This window comes from Delphinus delphis, chromosome 3 (assembly GCF_949987515.2).
Source record: "Delphinus delphis chromosome 3, mDelDel1.2, whole genome shotgun sequence".
Lineage (NCBI taxonomy): Eukaryota > Metazoa > Chordata > Mammalia > Artiodactyla > Delphinidae > Delphinus > Delphinus delphis.
Genome location: NC_082685.1, coordinates 25,314,917 through 25,335,988, shown reverse-complemented (window position 1 = coordinate 25,335,988; position 21,072 = coordinate 25,314,917). Strand labels below are relative to the sequence as shown.

General features: G+C 51.5%; 1 protein-coding gene across 2 annotated transcripts in view; it reads right to left on the bottom strand.

Annotated features, from left to right (window-relative positions):
• The window catches only part of SH3PXD2B (SH3 and PX domains 2B), a 113,734-nt gene extending 93,388 nt beyond the window's left edge, over positions 1–20,346 (bottom strand). For both annotated transcript variants that reach the window (XM_060008384.1, XM_060008385.1), the window contains exon 1: positions 20,108–20,346. In XM_060008384.1, coding sequence (XP_059864367.1) covers positions 20,108–20,182 — 75 coding nt within the window. In that variant the 5' untranslated portion in view covers positions 20,183–20,346. The remainder of the gene's footprint in view (positions 1–20,107) is intronic.
• Positions 20,347–21,072: the final 726 nt, after the last annotated feature.

The following is a 21,072-nucleotide window of genomic DNA, read 5'->3' as shown; positions in this document are numbered from 1 at the left end:
TGCCGGTAGGATGATCAACAATGAGGGCGGTGCTGTTTTAGTGAACTCCTTGCCATTCTCACTCTGTCTGGGGCTCTGTTGTTTACAGGCCAACAAGCCCACATTTCTCAAGTTGGAAGCCCTCTCCTGGCTCTACAGTGCTGGTGGGGAACCTGGAATGACCTGGGAGACCAAAGAAAACATCTAAAGAGAGGGCACCAGTGGGACAGAGAGTTGGGGCTGTTTTCCTGCAAGGGCTGTGAGAAAGGAACATCAGCAAGACAGAGATCCGTGCTCCATTAGCAATGTCTGCCCTGGGCACCTGGGACTGGGAGGATGTGTACGGCACACATCCCTGATTCTAGAGCAACCCCTCCTTTTAACGAAGGGACCGAGGGGGGCTTCCCTGGTGGCGCAGTGGTTGAGAATCTGCCTGCTAATGCAGGGGACATGGGTTCGAGCCCTGGTCTGGGAGGATCCCACATGCCGCGGAGCAACTAGGCCCGTGAGCCACAACTACTGAGCCTGCGCGTCCGGAGCCTGTGCTCCGCAACAAGAGAGGCCGCGATAGTGAGAGGCCCGCGCACCGCGATGAAGAGTGGCCCCTGCTTGCTGCAACTAGAGAAAGCCCTCGCACAGAAACGAAGACCCAACACAGCAAAAATAAATAAATAAATAAACAAATAAACTCCTACCCCCAACATCTTAAAAAAAAAAAAAAGCATCTCCCCGTGAAGCCCTTCCTGACTCCTGACACTTACTACACCTTGTCTCGTCCTGTTTAAAAACTAACAAACAGGGCTTCCCTGGTGGCGCAGTGGTTGGGAGTCCGCCTGCCGATGCAGGGGACGCGGGTTCGTGCCCCGAGCCGGGAGGATCCCACATGCCGCCGAGCGGCTGGGCCCGTGAGCCATGGCCGCTGAGCCTGCGTGTCCGGAGCCTGTGCTCCGCAACGGGAGAGGCCACAACAGTGAGAGGCCCGCGTACCGCAAAAACAAACAAACAAACAAACAAACAAAGGAACCGAGGGGTGTAGCGACTTACTAAGGGTTCCACTCTTAGCTATGGACTCTTTCCACTTCCACGGCAGTATCCAAATTTCCTTGCAAGCTCCTCATGCCCCTCTGGGCCTCCTGCACGACGACTCCCCCAGAGGACTTTAAATCTGGAGAGTTCTTAGGTGATTAGGCCAGCGGTCAAACTGTCCTGCAAGAAGCCCCAGGCTCCTGGTGAGGTGGGTCGGGCTCTGGGTTCTCCATCCTGGTTTCCACGAGGCACTCCCACTTTTAGCTCTTCTATATATGGAAGAGGGTGTAACCTGGCAGCCTGCAGGCCCAATCGCCAGACCTTGTGGGTCCGCGCTGCCACAAGGCAACCATCAGTGGAGACTTTAGACAGGGCCTGGGCTCCTCCATTGCCCACAGTCCTCCTTCGCCTGCTTCAGGCCGACAGCTGGGGGTTCCAAGACTTTAAAATATACAAAAACCCTGCTCTAGACCGTCCCTCATTTTATAGTTGGGGTTACGAGGTCAGAGAGGGGAAGGGACTCGCCAAGGCCACACAGCGTGCAAGGAGGAGAGTTGGAACCAGACCTAGGGCTCCTCTTGGGAGGTGCTGAGGATGTCGGAGTTCCACTCCAGAATGCTGTTTCTCAGACCTGAGAAACAGCAGAGCCCTTTTTAGCCAGAGGGAGGAAAAACTCTGTCTCTCACGCAGCATACTGAGGGGCTATGGCTTCTGCCCACGGATCACACAGTTTCTGCAGCAAGTCCTTAGCCCAGGATAACTAAAGCTGTCCTGCACTGCAGCCAGAGCAACCTTCATTAAATACAAAAACACGTGCAGCCCTGAAATCAAGCAGCACCGTTAGTTTCGAGATCTAGATGAACCCACTCCTTGCAGAGAGGGCTCCTGGGAATATGTCCGAGGGAGTCCGAGAGTCTATAAACCCTGGTTTAAGAAACCAGCTTTAAAAGGTAAGTGTGACCTCCCCGGCCACCCCAATAAAGCTCCCACACTGGCTGGGTTTCTGGGAGCAGCTTGGGAATGACTGGCTGGGCTCCAGATCCACCTCGTTGGCTATCTGCTGCCCAGGCTTAAGGTGGAGGACACAGTCTGGGGCGGGGGTAGGAGGGAGGGAGGGAGAGAAAGAGAGAAGGGTGGAGGAGAGTGGGAGAGAGCAAGGAGATGGGGGAGAGTGAGGAGAGGGCAGAGGCAGTTGGATGGGCTCCACCGGCTTAACTAATGGGAAACATGATTCTGCTGTCCCCGTGGAGACCACACGTTCCCTTTGGTTCCGATCTGTCAGCTCTCTCCAGCTGTCTGCCCAGCATCTGGCCTATGTAGGTCAGCACTCCCAACCTCTTTTTGGAATTGCAACACCCACAGTGTATTTGATTTCCTAACACCCAGAGCAGCATCGCCACCGGAAGTGCTGAGGAACGCATATTTATCTTTTTAAAGAAGGTACATTAAGTTTAATCCTGAGAACTGCCGCCTGAGTGCCATGTCAGAGTGAGGCAGGACCAGGATGAGTGGCGGGAGGGCCGAGATAAAATCAGCAACTATGCTGGGGAACCTGCTGCTATGCGCTGGCCCTGTGCAAGGTGCTTTACCAACATCCTGTCAATCATCATGAAACACCTGGCAGGAAGGGGGGGTCCGCCCTCAGGTTGGGGAGGTGGAAACCCAGGATGCCACCATGCCTGAGGTCACGCAGTTGGGAAGTAAGCGACTTCAGTTCCAAGCCCAGCTCCTTCAGCCTCTGAAGTCCCTTCTCCTCCTTCCAGACCCTCAAGGCCAGGCCTCGGCTCTCCTGGTCCCAGGCCAGAGCTTTCCTGTCCCAAGTCAGCATCAGGAATCACCAAGCTCAGGCGCCACAGCAAGTGACACTCTGGGGGTGGCCGGCTGCCAATTTTTCTCTTTTCAATTAAGTGATTGCTTGGAATGGGGCCCAAAGACAAGTGCTTGTGGTGTGAGTGGCAGAGAAGATGTTTTTTGTCCCCAGCGCACTCAGGTAGGTGGTGGAGCTGAGGTCACAGATTGTACCTGGGGGCAGAGGGGTGCCAGGGCAGGAGGTGGGAGACAGGGTCGGTCTCTCTAAAGCACAAATTGAATCGTGTCTCTCCTCTGCTTCAAACACCTCAGTTCGTTCATTCATTCATTCAGCAAATACAGACAAGGGCACCTACTGTGTACCAGGCTCCCTTCAGAGGGCTGGGGATATGGCCGTGAACGAGGAAGACAGAAGTCCCTGTCTACCTGGAGCTTTCAGCCTAGTGGAGGAAGACAACAAAGGCATGTCGGGGCACCTGGCCAGGTGCTCCCTTGCCTCTGGTCCTTGCACCTGCCACTGCCTCTGGAGGGAGGATCTTCTCTCCCTTCACCTTTGTAGCAACTCTTCACTTCCTAGGTGTCAGCTTAGAGGCTGCCTCCTCTTGGAAGCCTTACTGGAGACCCCCAGTCTGGGTCTGGCCTCCTTTCTCTGGGTTCCCACAGCCACTAGGGCTGCCGTCACTCAGCACACATTCCTCTGGGTGTGCTGTTCTGTTCACGTGACTGTCACCCCACTCCCCTGGGAGCCCTCAAGGGACAGGGGCCAGGTCTGTCTCATTCACCACAATCTTTCCAGTGCCTGGTGACACTGGGCTCTCAGGAACTGCCTGGTGGGAGACCAACAGGCGGACAGACAGACAAAAAGCCAAGACAGGGCCACACGGTCATAAATCAAGGTGACCTCACTCAAGGCTCTCTGAGTCTGGGGTAACAATGCTCTTGGAATGGCTGAGTGAACAGCTCAACTGCCAAGGGTGCTGGAAACAGAACCAGCTTTGTTACAGAGAAGAATGCAGGCACAGGGCCCAGCCCTGGGAGAGAAGTCCACGTCTCACCCCAAGACCTCTCTGGACAGGAGATGGAGAAAAAGAGAACAGCGCAGGAGCAATTCCAACTGCAGGTGGAGGCAGCATCCCATACCATTTGAGAGTCAGGGCAGCCCGAGGGAATTCTTAGGAGGTGATGGAATTATGCTGCATCCTGTTTCGGGCGGTGGTTACGAGAACCTACGCATGTATAAAAGCTCATGGAATGCTATACCAAAAAAGGGAATTTTCCTGCACACATGTAAGTCAAAAATTAAAAATAAAAATCACTCCTTAGTGTCATTAAAAAACAAAAAAAAAGATAGACACTGGCTTTAGGGTACCCAGGTATGATTCTCGGCTCTACAGCTTAAAGCTGCTGTGGGACTTTACAAGTCATTTCATGGCCCCGAGCCTCTATTTTCTCATCTGTAAAATGGAGAGAATAGTCGTACCTACTTTATAGGGTTGGCTAAGGATTCAACAGGCTAATGCAGGACAGGAGCTTGGCACATGGCCTGACTTACAGGAAGCTTTGAGTGCAATCACTGATAACCCCATTACAGAGGTGAGGCGCTGGTGGCTCAGGCCGGCCAACTCAAATCTTTTGAGGTGAACTAAGTGAAAGGGAAAAGTCACGAATGTCACTCTGTGAAATCCAATCAACAGCCTCTCCCTGGAGCCCATCCTTCCATGACTGCCGGAGCCTCATCCAGATGGCAAGCAGCATGACCCACTTGCAGGGCCGGCCGGGTGCAGCACCTCCGTTCTTCTAGATGGAGACACGGAGCTGGTGGAAACACTTGCTGGACTGGGTGTGCAGCGCCAGCCCGGGCCTCTGGCTGCCAACTCACAGCCTTGCACACATCTGGCCCGAAGCGGCACGGGGAGCTTTCCAATGGCAAGCAGAGGTGCTGGCAGCTGGAGCCAGGCTCGGCCGAAACCAACCTGAAGGCTAGCTTTCTAGGAAAGCCTCCAAGGCAGGCACTGAGGCCTCGTGGAGATCTCCGAGGCTGCCAGGCCTCAGAGGAGCCCGGGGCAATGCAGGAAATGGAGCCGAGAGAGGGCCTCTCCTGTGTTAGCAGGGTTGCCCAGGGGCAGAACTGGGCGGCCAACGAGAGCACCCACTATGTGCAAGGCACACAGGCAGTAGGAGTAAAGCTGTCTGAGTAATGAAAAAGAATCAAAATGAGCCACGTTTACTGGGCCGATTGGGCACTATGCTAAGTCCTTCATTTATGTTACGTCACGGGATGTGGTGACACTGGCTCAGATGAGGTCACACAGCCAGCATGTGGCAGAGCTAAGATCTAAACCAGGGCCATGGGGGACTTCCCTGGTGGTCCAGTGGTTAAGACTCTGTGCTTCCACTGCAGGGGGAACGGTTCGATCCCTGGTCGGGGAACTAAGATACCGCATGCCACGTGGCGTGGCCAAAAAAATAAAATAAAATAAACCAGGGCTGTGGGACATGGTGAAAAAAGCCTGACATATGTGGTCAGATGGGTCTTGGTTCACACCTAAAGGGCCCAGCACAGTGCCTGGCACACAGTAGGTACTCAACAGAAAAGACAGTAGTAGAGTCTTCTCATAGGCCACAGGCCCCCTAAGGAGCGCTTTACAGCTGCTGTTGGAGCACAGAGGGGATGAGGGCTAATTCTGTTGGTGGTACCTAGAGAGGCTTTCCAGATGAAAAAACAACTGCTCTGGATCTTGAGGGATGCATAGGAGTTCTCCAGCTGAGGACCAACACTAATGAGCACTTGTGAAATCCCCAGCACTCTGCTCTCAGGAACCCTATGGAGTGAAGCTTACTATCCATCCCATTTCACACCATAGTAAACTGATGTTCAAAGGGGTCAGAGGGCTGGTCCAAAGCCACACAGCTGTTTATGGAGGATGCCAGAATTTGAACCCAGGTTTGTTTGACTCCAGAATGCCCCTTCCAGTCCCCCAACCAAAGCCAAAGACACAGCAGAAGAAAACTGCAGAAGCTGACTGTCTAAACCAGAACAAGAAATGTGGGGTCCCACAGGCAGCGTTTCGGGGAGTTTCAGGCTACAGCTGCCAGCTCCTGGGCGAGAAGGCCCAAGAGAATGCTGCAAACTCTCTAGCCACACCATGTGGAACAGGCAGCCCAGTCTCAAGACAGCAGCAATGCAAATAGCACAGACTTTCAGTTGGACTGACCTGGGTTCCAATCCTGGCTACACCACTTCCTTAAGCAAGCTACTTAGGAGCCTCAGTTTCCCCATTTGGTAAATGGGGATGCTAATACAGTCAGCCCTTGGCACCCAAGGATTCAACCAAGCTCAGATAAAAAAAAAATTCCAGAAAGTTCTAAAAAGCAAAACTTGAATTTGCTGTGACCCAGCAACTACTTACATAGCATTTACATTGTACTTACAGCTATCTACATAGCATTTACACTGTATTAGGTATTATAAGTAACCTAGAGATGATTTAAAGTATTGGAGAGGATGCGCAAAGGTTATATGCAAATACGACACCATTATACACTAGGGACTTGAGCATCTGTGGATTTTGGTATCCATAAGAGGCCTTGCAACGAATCCCCCGTGGATACCAGGGGATGACTGGAATAGTATTACCTGTCCCTCAGGGCTGTTGTAAAGTGTAAATGGGATAATGTCTGTAAGATACCTGGTACAGTGGTGGCCCTTTACCCCCTTCCATGCAAAAGTGAGTTCCTCAGGCCCAAATCAAACCCAGATCATTAGGTTGAACTAAGTGAAGTTGCCACTTGTTAAGTCAAAAATTGACAATTTCATATGGCTCAACCTAGTAGCATCCCAAGGGGTTATAATATTATATCTGTGTCCACTGGACTAGACTGAGAATTAGTTACTTTTCTCTTGAGTGTTTACTATGTGTCGGGAACTGGGATGACTCCTCCATTTACAGATGAAGATACTGAGGTTCTGAGAGCTTAAGTGACGTACCCTAAATAGCACTGGTAGAAAGTGACGAAGCCAGGATTTACACCCAGGTCTGGCTGCCTCCAAAGCCTGTGCCTTAACTACTATGATACAGTGCTCAGTCTGGTGTCAGCGGGGGGTCATCACAAGGAATCCAATTCTGAGTCAGCTGAAGGATATCATCAATGGTCATCATCCTAGAATCACGGGACCCAGGGATTGAGGGAGCCCAAGAAGTTATGGTTTCATTCAAGGAACACACTTGGCACCTGTCCTTAGACTATGAGAGATTCAGGGGCTGGTGGGAGAGGAGGAGACGAGTCAACAGAGTCATAGCCAATGGATGAGCACCACGATGGGCTTGGTCCACTAGGAACCTCAGCATCAAAGCTGAGTGCCCTGGTTGGGTGACAGGCAGAAAGGGGTCAATTAGGATTTCTAGGATACTCCCTAAACAGCTGCCCCCTCCATATAAATGCAGCTTCATCTTCCTGTCCCACTGGGCTTGGGGACATGAAGAAAGAGGAGAAAAGAACTAGATGAGAACATAGACGGACTGAGTTCTCAAACCCTGGGGACAGCCATTTATTGGTATCAGAAGGGGAGTAGGGATTCCTCCACCAGATAAAGTAGGGGGGCTGCAGAAGTGGGTTCCAAACTTTGTACAGCCAAGTAGCTAGCCCCTTCTCCCACATGAAATCGTATGTGGTCCTGATGGTCAGGTTCTGTGGGTTCCTTGGCCACCCCTATACCCATGCCCTGCTGGGCTCCTCATCTGGCAGAGACTATTCCTCCCAGCCTTGATGTGAACCCCTATGTGGACTTCTCTGCCAGCTTCCTGCGCTTCATACACAAGTCTATGAGACAGGAAAAAAGGGAAAAGGGAAGCAGGGTCCCCTCTTTCTCCCTCTCTCCGGGAAGCTTTCCTGACTCTGCTGTCCTACACTGTCCTCTCCTCTCTAGAGAAACCTGGGATAATACATAAACATATAATACAATGTAAAACAACGTAACGGCTCACAACCACCAATGGTCTTGATGTGTTTCCTATAAAGCTACACTGTATTACTGTTTCCACCCAGCAGTGGTGGAAAGTAAGACCCAGCATGTGAAGTAACCTGTTCCACAGAGTTGGTAATAAAGTCTGATGGCAGAGGCTGAGGTCTTAACAAGCATCCACATTTCTACCACCAGAGACGAAGCTTTGGTTATACTTCTTCCCAGACCCTTTTTCTATATGTTGAAGTAGTTTATGAAATTAAGATCACATTGTATATACATGATCTTTTTCACCTGTGTTACATGGTGAGCATTTCCCCATTAAAAATTCTCTCAGCAAAAATTATAAAGGATCCTTAGTGGTCCATTTATTTAATCATGCCTCCAATGATAAACATTTTCCGTATTATTTTAATTACCACACTGCTAAATATCCAAATATATATAAATCTTTGGGGAAGACTGCTCTTAAATCTTAGGGGGGTGCATCCTGGACTAGTCCATTTAGAGTATGTTTCTCAAGGTGTGGTCATTCCAGATGACCTGTGTCACATCGTTCGAGGTTGCTTATTAAAAAAGCGCATCAAGGGCTTCCCTGGTGGCGCAGTGGTTGAGAGTCCGCCTGCCGATGCAGGGGACGCGGGTTCGTGCCCCGGTCCGGGAGGATCCCGCGTGCCGCGGAGCGGCTGGGCCCGTGAGCCATGGCTGCTGAGCCTGCACGTCCGGAGCCTGTGCTCCGCAACGGGAGAGGCCACAGCAGGGAGAGGCCCGCGTACCGCAAAAAAAAAAAAAAAAAAAAAAGCGCATCACTAGTCAGGGAATGGTAAAGATGATGATGGTAAAGATAATATAACACTAACAGGTAACTATTCATTCAGTACTTTTATGTGTCAGGCACTGCTTTAAACCCTTTACATAAAATAACCCACAGTAGGTACTATTCTTACCCTCAATTTACAGATGAAGAAACTGAGGCACAGAGAAGTTAAGTCACTTACTAAGGTCACACACTCTGCTGGTCACCGGCAGAGGCAGGTCAAATCCATGCTTAACTTCCACGTCCAAACTCTTAAACTTCTACCCAGAAGTTTTTCACCTTTTTTTGTGTGCCACGGAGCCCTCTGGCAATCTGATGAAATCTATGGTCCGCTTCTCAAAATGATTTAAAAATGACTAAATTAAAGCACATAGCATTCCAAATGAAATACTGAGTTGTAATAAAAATGTTTCAAAAAATAAAATTATGAACATATGTACACTTTTATTAATGCAATAAATAACAAGATCCAGCAGTGGGTCGAATAACATCACAGTTCTGAAGCAGTGATGAGGATAAATGCAACAACTGTAAAGTGACGTGAAAATATCTGTGAATTTCTACTGGTGACAAAGTCACAGGTATTACTAATATCACTGAGGGTCGCTGCCTTCATTCATAATGGAAGGCAGTGCTAAATTGCTATTGGAGGTTAGTGAGAATAAAGATGTACTCTTCCCCCTTCCAAGTTCAAGGACCCTCCGAATTCCACCCATATTAAAAACTCTGCCGGTTGGCTTTCCCTGTTCCAGAGCACCCACCTCCTCTTGACCCCAGCTCAGAGCGCCACCTCTCTGGTCCAGCAGGGAATGGGGAATGGGCAGTCCAGGCCTCAGACCCCTGCCCTGTCCCCAGAGCCCTACTGCAGGCCCCACCACAGCCCTTATGCCGTGGTGACGTGTTCCAAACAGATGATGACCTCTATAAGGACAAAGGCTGCCTGGTCATCTCAGCCTCTCTTCGGCTTGGGGCCAGGCCTAGCCCAGGGCAGACAACAAACCCACATCTGTGCAACTGACTGGCAGCCAATGGTGGCCCGAAGCCACAGGCTGCTGATTCACACCTTGGCTGGGGAGGAGGAAATGCTGACGCCACTGAGTGGGTTTCTGGCTTTCTTTGCCAGTGCAGTAGGCAGGGGGTCCATGCAATTCTGCTTAATTAAGCAGAGTAGAAAATACTCTTGTTATGTGCTTTAAGGCAACGCTTCCCTTCAAATCTAGGGGGTGAGTTGACTATACCCTTCTTTATATTCAATGATAGGCAGCAGAGCCGAGTGTCATCCTGGGCAAAGTACTTTATCTTTCTAAGTCTCAGTTTCCACATTTGTGAAATGGGCTAATAACAGTACCTATGTAGCAGACATCTGTTGTTTCCACCTGTCCAGGCTCCATGCCCCCTTCTTCCAGCAACAGTGCTCTGAATCTCCTACAACTATTGGCAATTTCAGTGGGACTGTGGATCACAGTATCCTGCCCTTGCCTGACCAAAGGATGGTCAGGTGATTTGGCTGGGCCAATCAGATTCTCTCCTCCTAGAACTGGACTCTTGAGTGGCCAAAGGGACTGAGGGATGGAGCAGGTGCCTGCCTCTGGTGATGCTCTGATGCCCACAAGCAGTTTCAACTCCTTGTCCTTTCTGTGACTGGGGGCTGAGCCAAGTTCTGCCAGAGCCATCTTTCCAATACATTTCCTATGGCTTAAGTTCGTTAGGTTCGTTTCTGTCGCTTGCAGCCCAAGAATCCTAATACTCCTTACCTCACAGAACTGCTGCTCAGATCCAGCGACACAAAGCATGAAAAGCCTGGAGCGTACAGTAAGCACTCAAATAAACGATAGCTATTCAATAATAATAGCAACAATAAATGATTGTTAAGTCTTGAGAACAAAATGAATTTTGAGTTATTTAATCCCTCCCAAATTTCAGAATTCCTACTGGCTATCACAGACCTCTTTAATATTTCCCATCCCTCCCTCCCTCTCTAACTTTATCTTCACTGTCTGCACAGTCCTCCTGTGGACAGGTGCTCTCTCTCTCCCAGGTCTGTCTGTGTCTGCCCCCTCCATTCTCCTGTGAAAGGTGCTCCCCCAGCCCATCAAGCCGGGGGAGTGCCCCTGAGTCCCAGCTCCTCCCAACCACTTCCATCTTGGATACCTCTGACCCTGAGCCCTGGCCACCCAGCCACGTGTGTGTGCATGCGTGTGTGTGGGGGAAGGCGTGGCCTTCTTGAGGGTAGAGTCTATGCTTTCTTATGTATGTATGTATGTATTTATTTATTTATGCCACACCACGTGGCTTGTGGGATTTTAGGTCCTCCACCAGGCTTGGCCCAGTCAGAAGCCCCCAGATCCTTGGGGCCCCCAGCCACCTGTCAAGCTCCATCTCTATTATTCAAATCTCTCCTGCTTTTTTCAAACACGCCACATGCCAGGGTTTCAGCTTCCTTTCCCTCCTGTTCTGTCTGCCTAAAATTCCTTTACCCTTCTCAACTTGACAGCATCCCTCCCATGCTTTGTGACCAGCCCTGGGTCACCTGCACTGCGTTGCCTTCTCCAAGTCCAACTTCCCCAAAACCCTAAGGCACAGGCCCCTGCTCATTCCCAAGTTCCAGGCTAGCCCTGAAAGGCCGTCTACCTGTCTCTCAGGACACTGACCTCCTTGAGGTCTGAATCCCCGCTTTGCATATCTGTGTATCATCCCTGTGCTCAAAAGTGCCTGGCCCCTAAAGGGACTTACCTTTGTTCAGTGGATTCTCAAGAAACATTATCAGTACTACAAAGTACGAAGGTTTCTTGGTTGTTGTTTTATTGAAAGTGGTAGTCTCGGCAGCATTGCCGGATAAAGCACAGGATGCCCCAGGAAATTTGAATTTCAAATAAACAATGAATCATTTTTTAGTATAAGGAGGTCCCAAATATTACATGTTTATCTGAAATTCAGACTTCACTGGGCATCCTGTCTTTTCATTTGGTAAATCTAACAGTCCTAAGTTTTGGGATGGCCGGGGAGACGCCTGCAAAAGCAGGCGGGAGAGCTCTGCGCATGGGCGCGCGCACGCGCACACACACACACACATGCACGACAGATGCACCTCTGGTCCCTTCTCCCTTCACCGTTTAAAGAAGGCCCCGGGCTTGGGCTCATCGCCCGCCTGCAGGCCTGCACCTGGGCCAGCACGTATGAGGAGAGAGTGCCCTGTAGTTTGGATAATGGGGCAGAAGAAGGATGGCTTGCGGCAAGGCTCGGGCTTGCGGGCTCCTGGCAGAGTCCCTGAGGAGTGAGCCACACCAGCCCCTGCCCACTGCCCCCCAGGCAGGAGACACCAGGCCTCCCAAGTCTATCACGTCAGCTTGTCCCCATGTCCTGGCAGGGGGCAGGGATGCCAGCTCTGCCACCCAGGATCTGGATGACCCCACTGGCAAGGGCTCTGTGAAAGGGACCACAGGGCCCCAGTTTCTGGGCAGTACCCCGGGCCAGGAAGCTGCAAGGACGGCTGCCCCAGCGGCATCCTCTCAGGCATTCCGCACAAAAGGTCATTTAATTTCCCCACCAAAGCTGTCCACTTCCCAGAGGAGAAGGCTCAGGGCCAACAGCGAGTGGATGACAGTAGGTCCCAAATATTACATGTTTCTCTGAAATTCAAACTTCAGACCAGAGCCCAGCTGCTGGGCGCAGAAGCCATGCTCACAACCTTCCGGCCACGCGGCCTACTAAAGAAGCCTCATCTTCTCTCCTTGGGCCAAGGGTGTTCATGCCTCATCACTTGCGCCCACCAGGCCGACAGGATGCTCATCTAGTGGCTCCCTTTCCTGCAGCTGCAATGACCTGCAGCTGGCCTTGGCCTCCCAGGGGAAGGAGAAAACTGAGTCACACCAACCAAGACCGTTCACCCTATCAGAGCCCTTTCTCCAAGGAAAAAAGCACGCATGATTTGCAACAGGATATGAGTGTCCTAGATGAGAAGTAGTACCATGCATGGAGTGGTCCCCTAGGCCTTTTTTGGCAATGTGGTAACTCTGCCGCTTGCTGACGCCCGTGAACCTCCAGGTGGGTGACAAGCGGTTGGATGATCTGCCCAGGGGAGTGCGGCAACAACTCTAACCTGAATGACCTCAGGGTGCAGACTGCTGAACTCCGGCCTGCAAGTCTTTCCAACCTATTCGGATATAAGCACTACAGGAGGGAGGGCCAGGCCACTGAGCAAGGAGCATTTCAACCAGAAAAGAATCTGCTCAGGCCTTCCTCCCCTTGTGGTATTTTAAACTCATCTCTTGCCACTTCTTGGGCTGGAGGACTGGAAAGCCACATCCAGAGCCCTGGTTCCATGGCAGGAGTTGGGGGAGAGTCCCGGAGGCCAGCATCTGTCTGGGGAGGACAGGTTCTTGGAGGAGCTGGAGGATTCTGCTGCTTCAGGACAGGATGAAGTGGTGGGGATGTGGGAACCTGGCTGGAGCCGTCACGGTGTGGCACTGCTTCTCTTTTAAAATGAGCATTCACTGTGTTTTTAGTTTTACTAAGAACAGGAATACGTGTTCCCCACAGGACATTTGGAAAATAGAGAAATGCAATGCACAGATGAGCAAAAAAAAAAAAAAGTGACATATATTTTATCAGCTATGTTTCTGTGCTTTCACAGGCGCCTTCGCTTGTAACCAGGTGCGAGTCAGCCTGAGCACGTTGTTTTGCCAACAGCTTTTACTATTTCATATTCCCGTGACAGAAGATGGAATTTTTGCCAGCTCGATGGTATTCTAGCTCGTGGATAGAGTACGCTTCATTTATCTTGTTCTCTACAGATGGGTGTTTAAGTGGCCCCCAACTTCTACTATCATAAATGATACTATGTTTGTACACTCCTAATATAGCTCATAGTTATCGAGCCCTTACTCTATGCCAGGCCCATTTAATCCTCACATCAGCCCTATGAGATTGGAGCTATCATTATTCCCATTTTACAGGTGAGGTACAGAAAGGGTAAGTAATTTGTCTGGGGTCACACTGTTGGTAGGTGGCAGGGCAGGGATCTGAACGCATGCTGTTTGGTGTACTTTCCTTGCTTACCAGAAGCAAGGAATGGCCCAGATTCCAAGTCTGAACTAAAGGGACATTTAAGTAACTCTTAAGATAGGACAGCCCCACCCGCTTTGACCTTGAGACAACTGCAAGAGCCTAGAGTGTAAGAGCCCAGGCTGAGGAGGACCCGGCAGGTGAGGTGAGAGGCCTGGCTTCTTGCAACCATGGACCACAGGGAACAGGATGGCACAGTGCAGGTGACAAGGTCCATCATTTTTCAGTCCGAAGAAAGCAAAAGCCATTAAAAAAAAAACCGACCCGAGGGGGCTTAACGCCTACTGAGGGTACTACCTCTGTGTGACGCAGACAGGGTGCAGGACAAGAACCACCTGTAGAGGAGGTAGGCGGGCTCTGCGTTGCTCACGGACCTGTCCCAGGGCAGCAGGGTGTCCTGCCTGGGGGCCCGGCACCCCAGAAATGCCTCATGAATGAAAAAGCATGGAAAACAAAGAGCAGGCCCCTAGGGCAGGAGGCAGGAGAGAGGCAGAGATGTGGAGCATGGCTATTACTATCGTTAATGCTAGTTTTCATGACTACCACTGATTGACTGCCCTTTATACAGAAGGCATCAGCAGTGTGTGAGAGGTGCCCTATACCTGCAGGTAAGCGCTATTACTGGCCCCACTTTACAGACCCTTGGGGAGCTTGTCTGCAAGGTCACCCAGCCCAGGAGCTCATGAAGAGAACTCAAATCCAGGTCCTTTCTTCATGCAGTAATGGTGCGTCCGTAAGGAATGTGCTAGGAGCTGGCATTTATCCCTCGGCAGGAGGGATGGAGAATAGGTTGAATGCATACATCATCTAAACAAGCACACAATCATCTTAGAAGGGTGACACTGTCCTCATTTCCCAGATACAGAAACTAAGGCTGGGGGTTGAGTCGGTCACCCAAGACCATGCAGAACTTGAATGTTTGTCTCTGATACCCAAGTTCTTTCCACTCAAGTTTGTTGGCCTGCCATGCCATGTTTCTGCAAAACAGGGTGCCAGGATGGCTGGGATGCTGGGGGCAGCAGGGGATGGGGCAGGCTGGAAAACAGAACGCAGCTAACTTGGGCAACACATTCAGTTTGTTCCAGACCACTGAGCCTGCCAGCCAGAGGTCTCCCACAGACTGAAACAAGAATGTTGATAATAATGCCTAATAAGGGCGTGACCCATCCTGCAAAAGTCAGCTGCTCAGAGGAGAGACCCGTTGCTCTTAGAGTCTGGCAGGTGGAGAGGGAGGTTTCAAGGCCAGCAGCACAGGGCCTGCCAACCCATCACTCCAGGGGCATCATCAACCCAGAGCTTCCCTGGGGTGAGAATGACTAAGGGTTGGTGGCAGCTTGTGCTTCATCAGTCCAGGCTGAGTGAATGAACAGTGAGATGAGGGAAGGGCCAGGATGGAGAAACTGGGGCCTGGAGGCTTAAATGATCCACCCAAGGTCACCTGGCTCAGGGGTGGGATCACAGGGCTGCCGCATACACGTACGCCAATCCCCACGCTGCCACTCTTTGCTGTGTGACCTCAGGCATGTGCCTGTACTTCTCTGAGCCTCCAGTCTCAAGGGGAAAACGAGAACACTAGCGTAACTATCTGAAGTACCAGGATCCTGAGTGTATAAATAAATCCTATAAATGAACAGAAAACCAATAACTCAGTATACCAAAAAAAGGGGCAAAAGATAAAACGGGCAATTAACTCACAGAAGAGGAAACTCAAAAGGCTGACAAAGGTGTGAAAAGATACGTAACTTTACTAGCAAGCAGGGAAATGCAAACAAGTACTGCCATGAGATACTATTCCGTACCCACTAAAAAGTCTGACAATTCGGAGTGTTAGCGAGGAGCCAGAGCGAAGAGACCCCCGGACACTGCTCCCAGGGACGTTAAATGCACAGGTGAAAATGCACAAACCCCAAGAGCCAGCAATCCCGCCTCAGCTGTACGTGCAAGGAAGCAGCTACAAGAAAGTATCCTAAAAATCTCCTACAGGAGCTCGAATAGACAGGGGTATATTCATAAATGGAATATGAATCAGCAGTTAAAATGAACTGAAGCTACATGTACCAACATAGATCTCAAAAGTGGAATGTTCTGTAGCTTTAAAACTTTCCATACAAGATCTTGGGGACTGCTGAAAAGGTACAAACATTAAAAGGTACACGAGGCCTAGCTGGGAAGGGGCCTGATTGCCACAGGGCACAAGGGACCTTTTTGGGGGTGATGGAAATGTTACAAAACTGGATCGTGATGATGGCTGCACAGCTCCACACATTTATCTAAAGAAATCAGCCAATTGTACACTTACAGTGGGTGAATTTATGGTATGTAAATCATACCTCAGTAAAGCTACTGAATAAAAAAATCATATCTGTTGGTCTGTTTTTAAAATGTGCATGGGAATGACAAGCACCAAATGTAGGATATTGCTTTTATTTCGGGGGGGGTGACTGTTGGAGTGGGTGCACAGGGGGCTTTGCACGTGCAATATTTCATTTCTTACAAAATAAAAATGATTTGAAATGAATAGGGCAAAACGTAAAGATCTGACAGCTGGATGGTAGACTGACAGATATTTAACTTCTCCTATGTATCTGTATACTTGAAATCGTGTATTAGTGTATCGGAAAAGTGCCTATTTTAAAGGGCTGTTGTGATGCCTAAATACACATAGAGAGCTTAATCCAGTGCCTAGCCCACAACAATGGATTAAATTTCAGCTGCTAAGATTACTGCTTCTATAACTACTTCTAGCATCTTGCTCTTCTTAACATCTAAAGATCTTAAGACAGAGCAAGCCAGTATTTCCTGGCCCCTGCTAAGGGAGACTTTTCTCTAACCCCAAGGCTTCTGTACCTCCCTCTCCAGTGCTGGAAATGGGGCGATCCAAAAAAACCCTGCAAAACCTACAGGGAGCACTTCCTCCTCCCCTCAAGCTGGAAGATAACCTAGCTGGGGAGGGTGTCCCAGGGTGTCACACTTGAAAGCCCCCTTTCCATTCATTTAGAAAGCCCTAGGCTCCACGGCAGGAAGATGCAGGCAGAGAAACGCCAACAGACAGAGTGCAGTGGCTCCAGGGAAGCTTTCTCCAGATGATAATACTGTTGATACTACTGTCAACAATGATCCCTACCCACCCATGGGGATCTCGGAGGCCCTGGGAGCTTCTGCCCCTGCATTCTCCAGATGTGGCCTATGGCTCTGCCCTTGGGCCCACTGATGATGTCTCTGCCCACAGGTGAAGGAGGCTGGGGCCAGGCGTGATGAAGATGCCGCCCTGATCATGGAGAAGATGCCATTTAAGGTGGAACAAGTGGCCCAGCCTTGATGGGCAGCCCTGAGCTCCTGGTGAAGCTCTCCAACGCGATCTACAGCACCTGTGACCTGTTCGCTCCCAGGCAACTGAGTGATGAGACAGGTGGAGGCTGAAGTAGCTGTAAATAGGGAGCAGGTGGTGGGAAGCCTCAGTAACTAACTTGTATGTTCTCATGCAGTGGCTGGGGCAGGGCGGTTAGAAGTCAGGGTGTGTGTGATTTCGCCCTCCTGGGGGACATGTGTGGAGACATTTTTGGTTGTCACAATTAGGGAGGGGGATGCTACTGGCACCTAGGGGGTAGAAACCAGAGATGCTGCTGAACATTCTACCATGCACATGTCTGAGGGGGACAGCCCCTCACAACCAAGAACGATCTGGCCCAGAATATCAACACTGTTGAGGCTGAGAAATTCTGCCCTCGAGGGACGCAGCACTATTTACAATTTGCAGATTATAGAAGCAGTTTAGAGAGGTAAATTGACCAGCTCAAGGTCACACAGCAGGAAGTGGCTGAGCCCAGGGCTGTCCAACTCCTCTGCTCATGCCATCTCTCCAGAGTGGCTGGGCCAACTTCAGAGAGGAGGATATACCAAATGGGAAAAAAGTCCAGACCCATGCCAATAGCTACCTCCATGCCCATTCTTTCTAGAGTGGCAGGGGCAGGTATGGTTTGGGAACAGGGGCAGGGGTCACTGGCAGCTGCTGATGGGTTTCCTGCCATCACAGCACTTAGCTTTCTCTGTTCCTGTGGATGACTCAGGCTTCAGTTCAACCCATTGCCCCTATTCATCCGATGAACCCAGAAGGCTGGCCAGAAGGGAGGGGGCTCCCTTGCATCACAGGAGTGCCTAAACCCACATGCAGAAAAATAAATTCTTGGTGAAATCCCTCCTCATGTGACTTTGGCATGTTCCCAGTCAGAGTAACATGGATACCACAGGGCAGGGAGGCAGGCATCTGACGGTTATGGAATGTCAACCCTGTCAGTCACAAGATCCCTTCTCCTAGGAAGTGGGCACCATTACCCCCATTTTACAGATGAGGAAACTGAGGGTCAGAGAGGCTACACAGCAAGCTGGATGCCAAGATTTAAACCCAAATCCATGTTAATATTTAGAGACCTGTCTGAAGGAGCCCCTAAAAAGTGGTTGAAGGCTTACAGAGATGCCCCTCAAAGCTGCCGCACCTCCAAAAAACTGGCAGGGAGGGATCTAAACAGAATGAAAAGCCTCAGAGTGATCACAAATGATGGCAAAATTCCCAGTTTTTAAGAGGACTTTGCGTAGGGAAACTACGGGGTATGAAATCTGCAAAGTGGTGTGACCTGGTGGAATAGCACTTTTTGGGGTCGAACATACTTGGATTTGCATTCCTGTTCTGGCCCTGACTGTGACCTCAGGCATAGGACCTCATCGTCCTGAGCCTTAGTTTCCTCATCTGTCAAATGGGCTTAAGAACCTGTGCCTGATAGTCGCGTGATGAGAGAGGACAGGAGAGAGTGGATGATGATGCCCATTTCTTGGAGGCTGTATGTATTCTGGTGTTCCCAGCTCACAGATCTGGTGGGAGGCAGCATGGGGAATTTCAGACTTCCTCCTGTCTGCCATGTTGGTAAAAACTGTCTTCATAGCAAAGAGGCAACTCAGTTATACACTCAACAGGCTCAAACAAGGAACCAAGATTTGGTAGCATTTGAAACAGTTAAAAAGAAAGGGGGTGCGGGGGAGACAATTTAGCCCAGCTCTGGAATCAAGGGAAACTTCACTCTATTTAAAGATGCCACAGGTCCAGGAAATAGCTTCCCACCGCCTGGCTAAGGCTTGAATAACTGGCTGCCCAGCCAATAACAATACAGGCTCACACAGCACACCCTTTCTCGTAGGGAGTGCAGAGTGGCTTCCCCGCTATCTCCTTTCAGAATTGTATAGACTATTCGTGTAAGGCATGTAGATCTGCTTTATAAGAACGAGCCTCTTAAGAAAAGAGATCCCAAGACGACTTGCAGGGAGGTCAAGGAGCTGAATTTAGCCAGCCAACGCCCCTTGCTCTTTATTGTTCTATACTTCTTTGTTAGGATTTTTTTTCCCTCCCTCTTGCTCTTTTTTCCTTCCTGGTTAACTTCTCTGCAGCTAGGCGCTGCCACTGCTCCCTTCTCACCACCAGAGACACCATAGCCCCCTTCCCTCCTGCAGAGAGGCCTCCCCAAGGCCTCACCTGGGCCCAACACCCCACAGCCCCATTACCCCTCTACCCAGAACCTCTGAGGTAGTCCAAGGGCCCCTTAAACCCACAGATTCAGCTCCTAGGCTGGTGTGGAACCCACTTCCCATCTGGCGGGTCAACATCTACCCCAGGTACACCTTCCAGAGGCAGGGAAAACCGCATGCAGCTCCTCCTTCTTCCAGAACCTGAAGCCTCCCTGCGCCTCAGCCCATCTGAGGGTCCCGTCTGCAAAATGAGGCTACTGGCCCATTTTTTCAAGTCCCCGCCAGCTCTAAACAAGATTCCCATTTTGCCAGGGGGATAACCAAGAGAAAACTTTCATACATTTTTAAACAGAAGTTATTGGAGAGAAGGGGCAGGGATCTTTTTCTTTTTTAAAAAAACTTTTAAATGGTGCAGGCACTCAAAGGATCCATTCTCAGAGATCTCTATCGCTCCGGCTGGCTCCTCCAAAAGGACGGAGCCAACTTGGCGATCCCTGCTGGGGCTACCTGTGGCTGGGCACTGCGGGTCTGAGCGCCTCCAGACAAGGAGGGACAGGACGGGCGGCCTGAAAACAGGCGCCTCTCTCTGTCTCTCTGTTCCCTACACCGGCCAGACTTTTCCACGGACGGGCAGGACGGGAGTTGGGGGGACGAGGAGCAGACGGAGAGGGGGAGAGGGGCGGCAAAGAGACGAGGGGGGGACGAGGCGGGAGGACACGGTGGAGGAGCGGAACAGGGCAAAAGAGAGGAGGGGGAGGGGGAGAGAGGGAGGAGCCGGGAGAGACCCGGGCCGCGCAGCAGCAGTGCCGAGAGGGGAGAGGAGGGGAGGTGGGGGAGAAAGAGCAGGAGGCAGAAGTTTTCAGAGCCGTGGGGGCTCTAGGTCGCCCCCGATGGGGCACGGGCTCAAGGGGGCGTGGGGGTCGCGCGGCACTCACATAATGCTTGTTGGGCACCCGCCGCTTCTGCACGTCCAGCACCTTCACCTCCACGATGCTGCGCCGCGGCGGCATGGCCTCTCCTCCGCGGGGCCGAGTGCGGGTGCGGGGAACGCGGGGTGTTGGGGCGCGCCACAGCGGGCCGGGAACAGCCGGCCGAGCGGGATCCGGGGGCCGAGCTGGATCCAGAGCCCGGTCCGAGCACGAGCCGCCGCCGCCGCCCTTCGCTCCGCGCGCCCTCCGGCCCCGCCGCCGCCCGCCCCCGGCCCGCCCCCGACCCGCCCCTCGGCCCGCCCTCCGCGTCGTTGGCCCGCCCCCCCCTTAAAGGGCCCGGCCCCCCCACGCCCGCCCCCGGAGCGCGGACCCGGCTGGCCCACGTCCGGCCTCGGCAGGGCCTTTGTCCCGGCGGCGAGCCCCCGCGGCTGGGGGAGGGGACGGGCGCGCATCCGCCGTGCGATCACTGATTGACCGGTGGCTTCATTCCCGCACTCACTCCTGATACCCGCGGTCTGGCGCCGGATGTGAGGGCCAGACTCCAGGGTTCAAACTCCGGCTCTGCTGCTAATCGACTCTGTGACCTTGGGCAAGTGGCTTAACCTCTCTGGGCTCTCTGGGTTTCTTCATCTGTAAAATGGCCCTAGTGCTACAGCCTACCAACCGGGGCTGTCCTCAAGATTAAGTGCATGTGACGTCGGTGGCACTATAAATGTTGGCAGTCGTAAACAGCCCCAAGCCATGGGGATTCAGGGAGGAGCAAGAAAAGCCGCCCCCTCTCCACCCCGCAACAAATGCAAGTATGATATAATGACAAGAGTAGCAGCAGAACAGGGTAAGAGGGTGGTGAATGCGTGAGGGGCAGTGGATGCCTGTTAACAAGGCCACTGATTCCCAGATGTGGAGCCCTCACTCTATGCCAGCTGCAGTGCCTCCTGCTTTTCTTTGAAAATTTCTCTTTGAATTCTCAG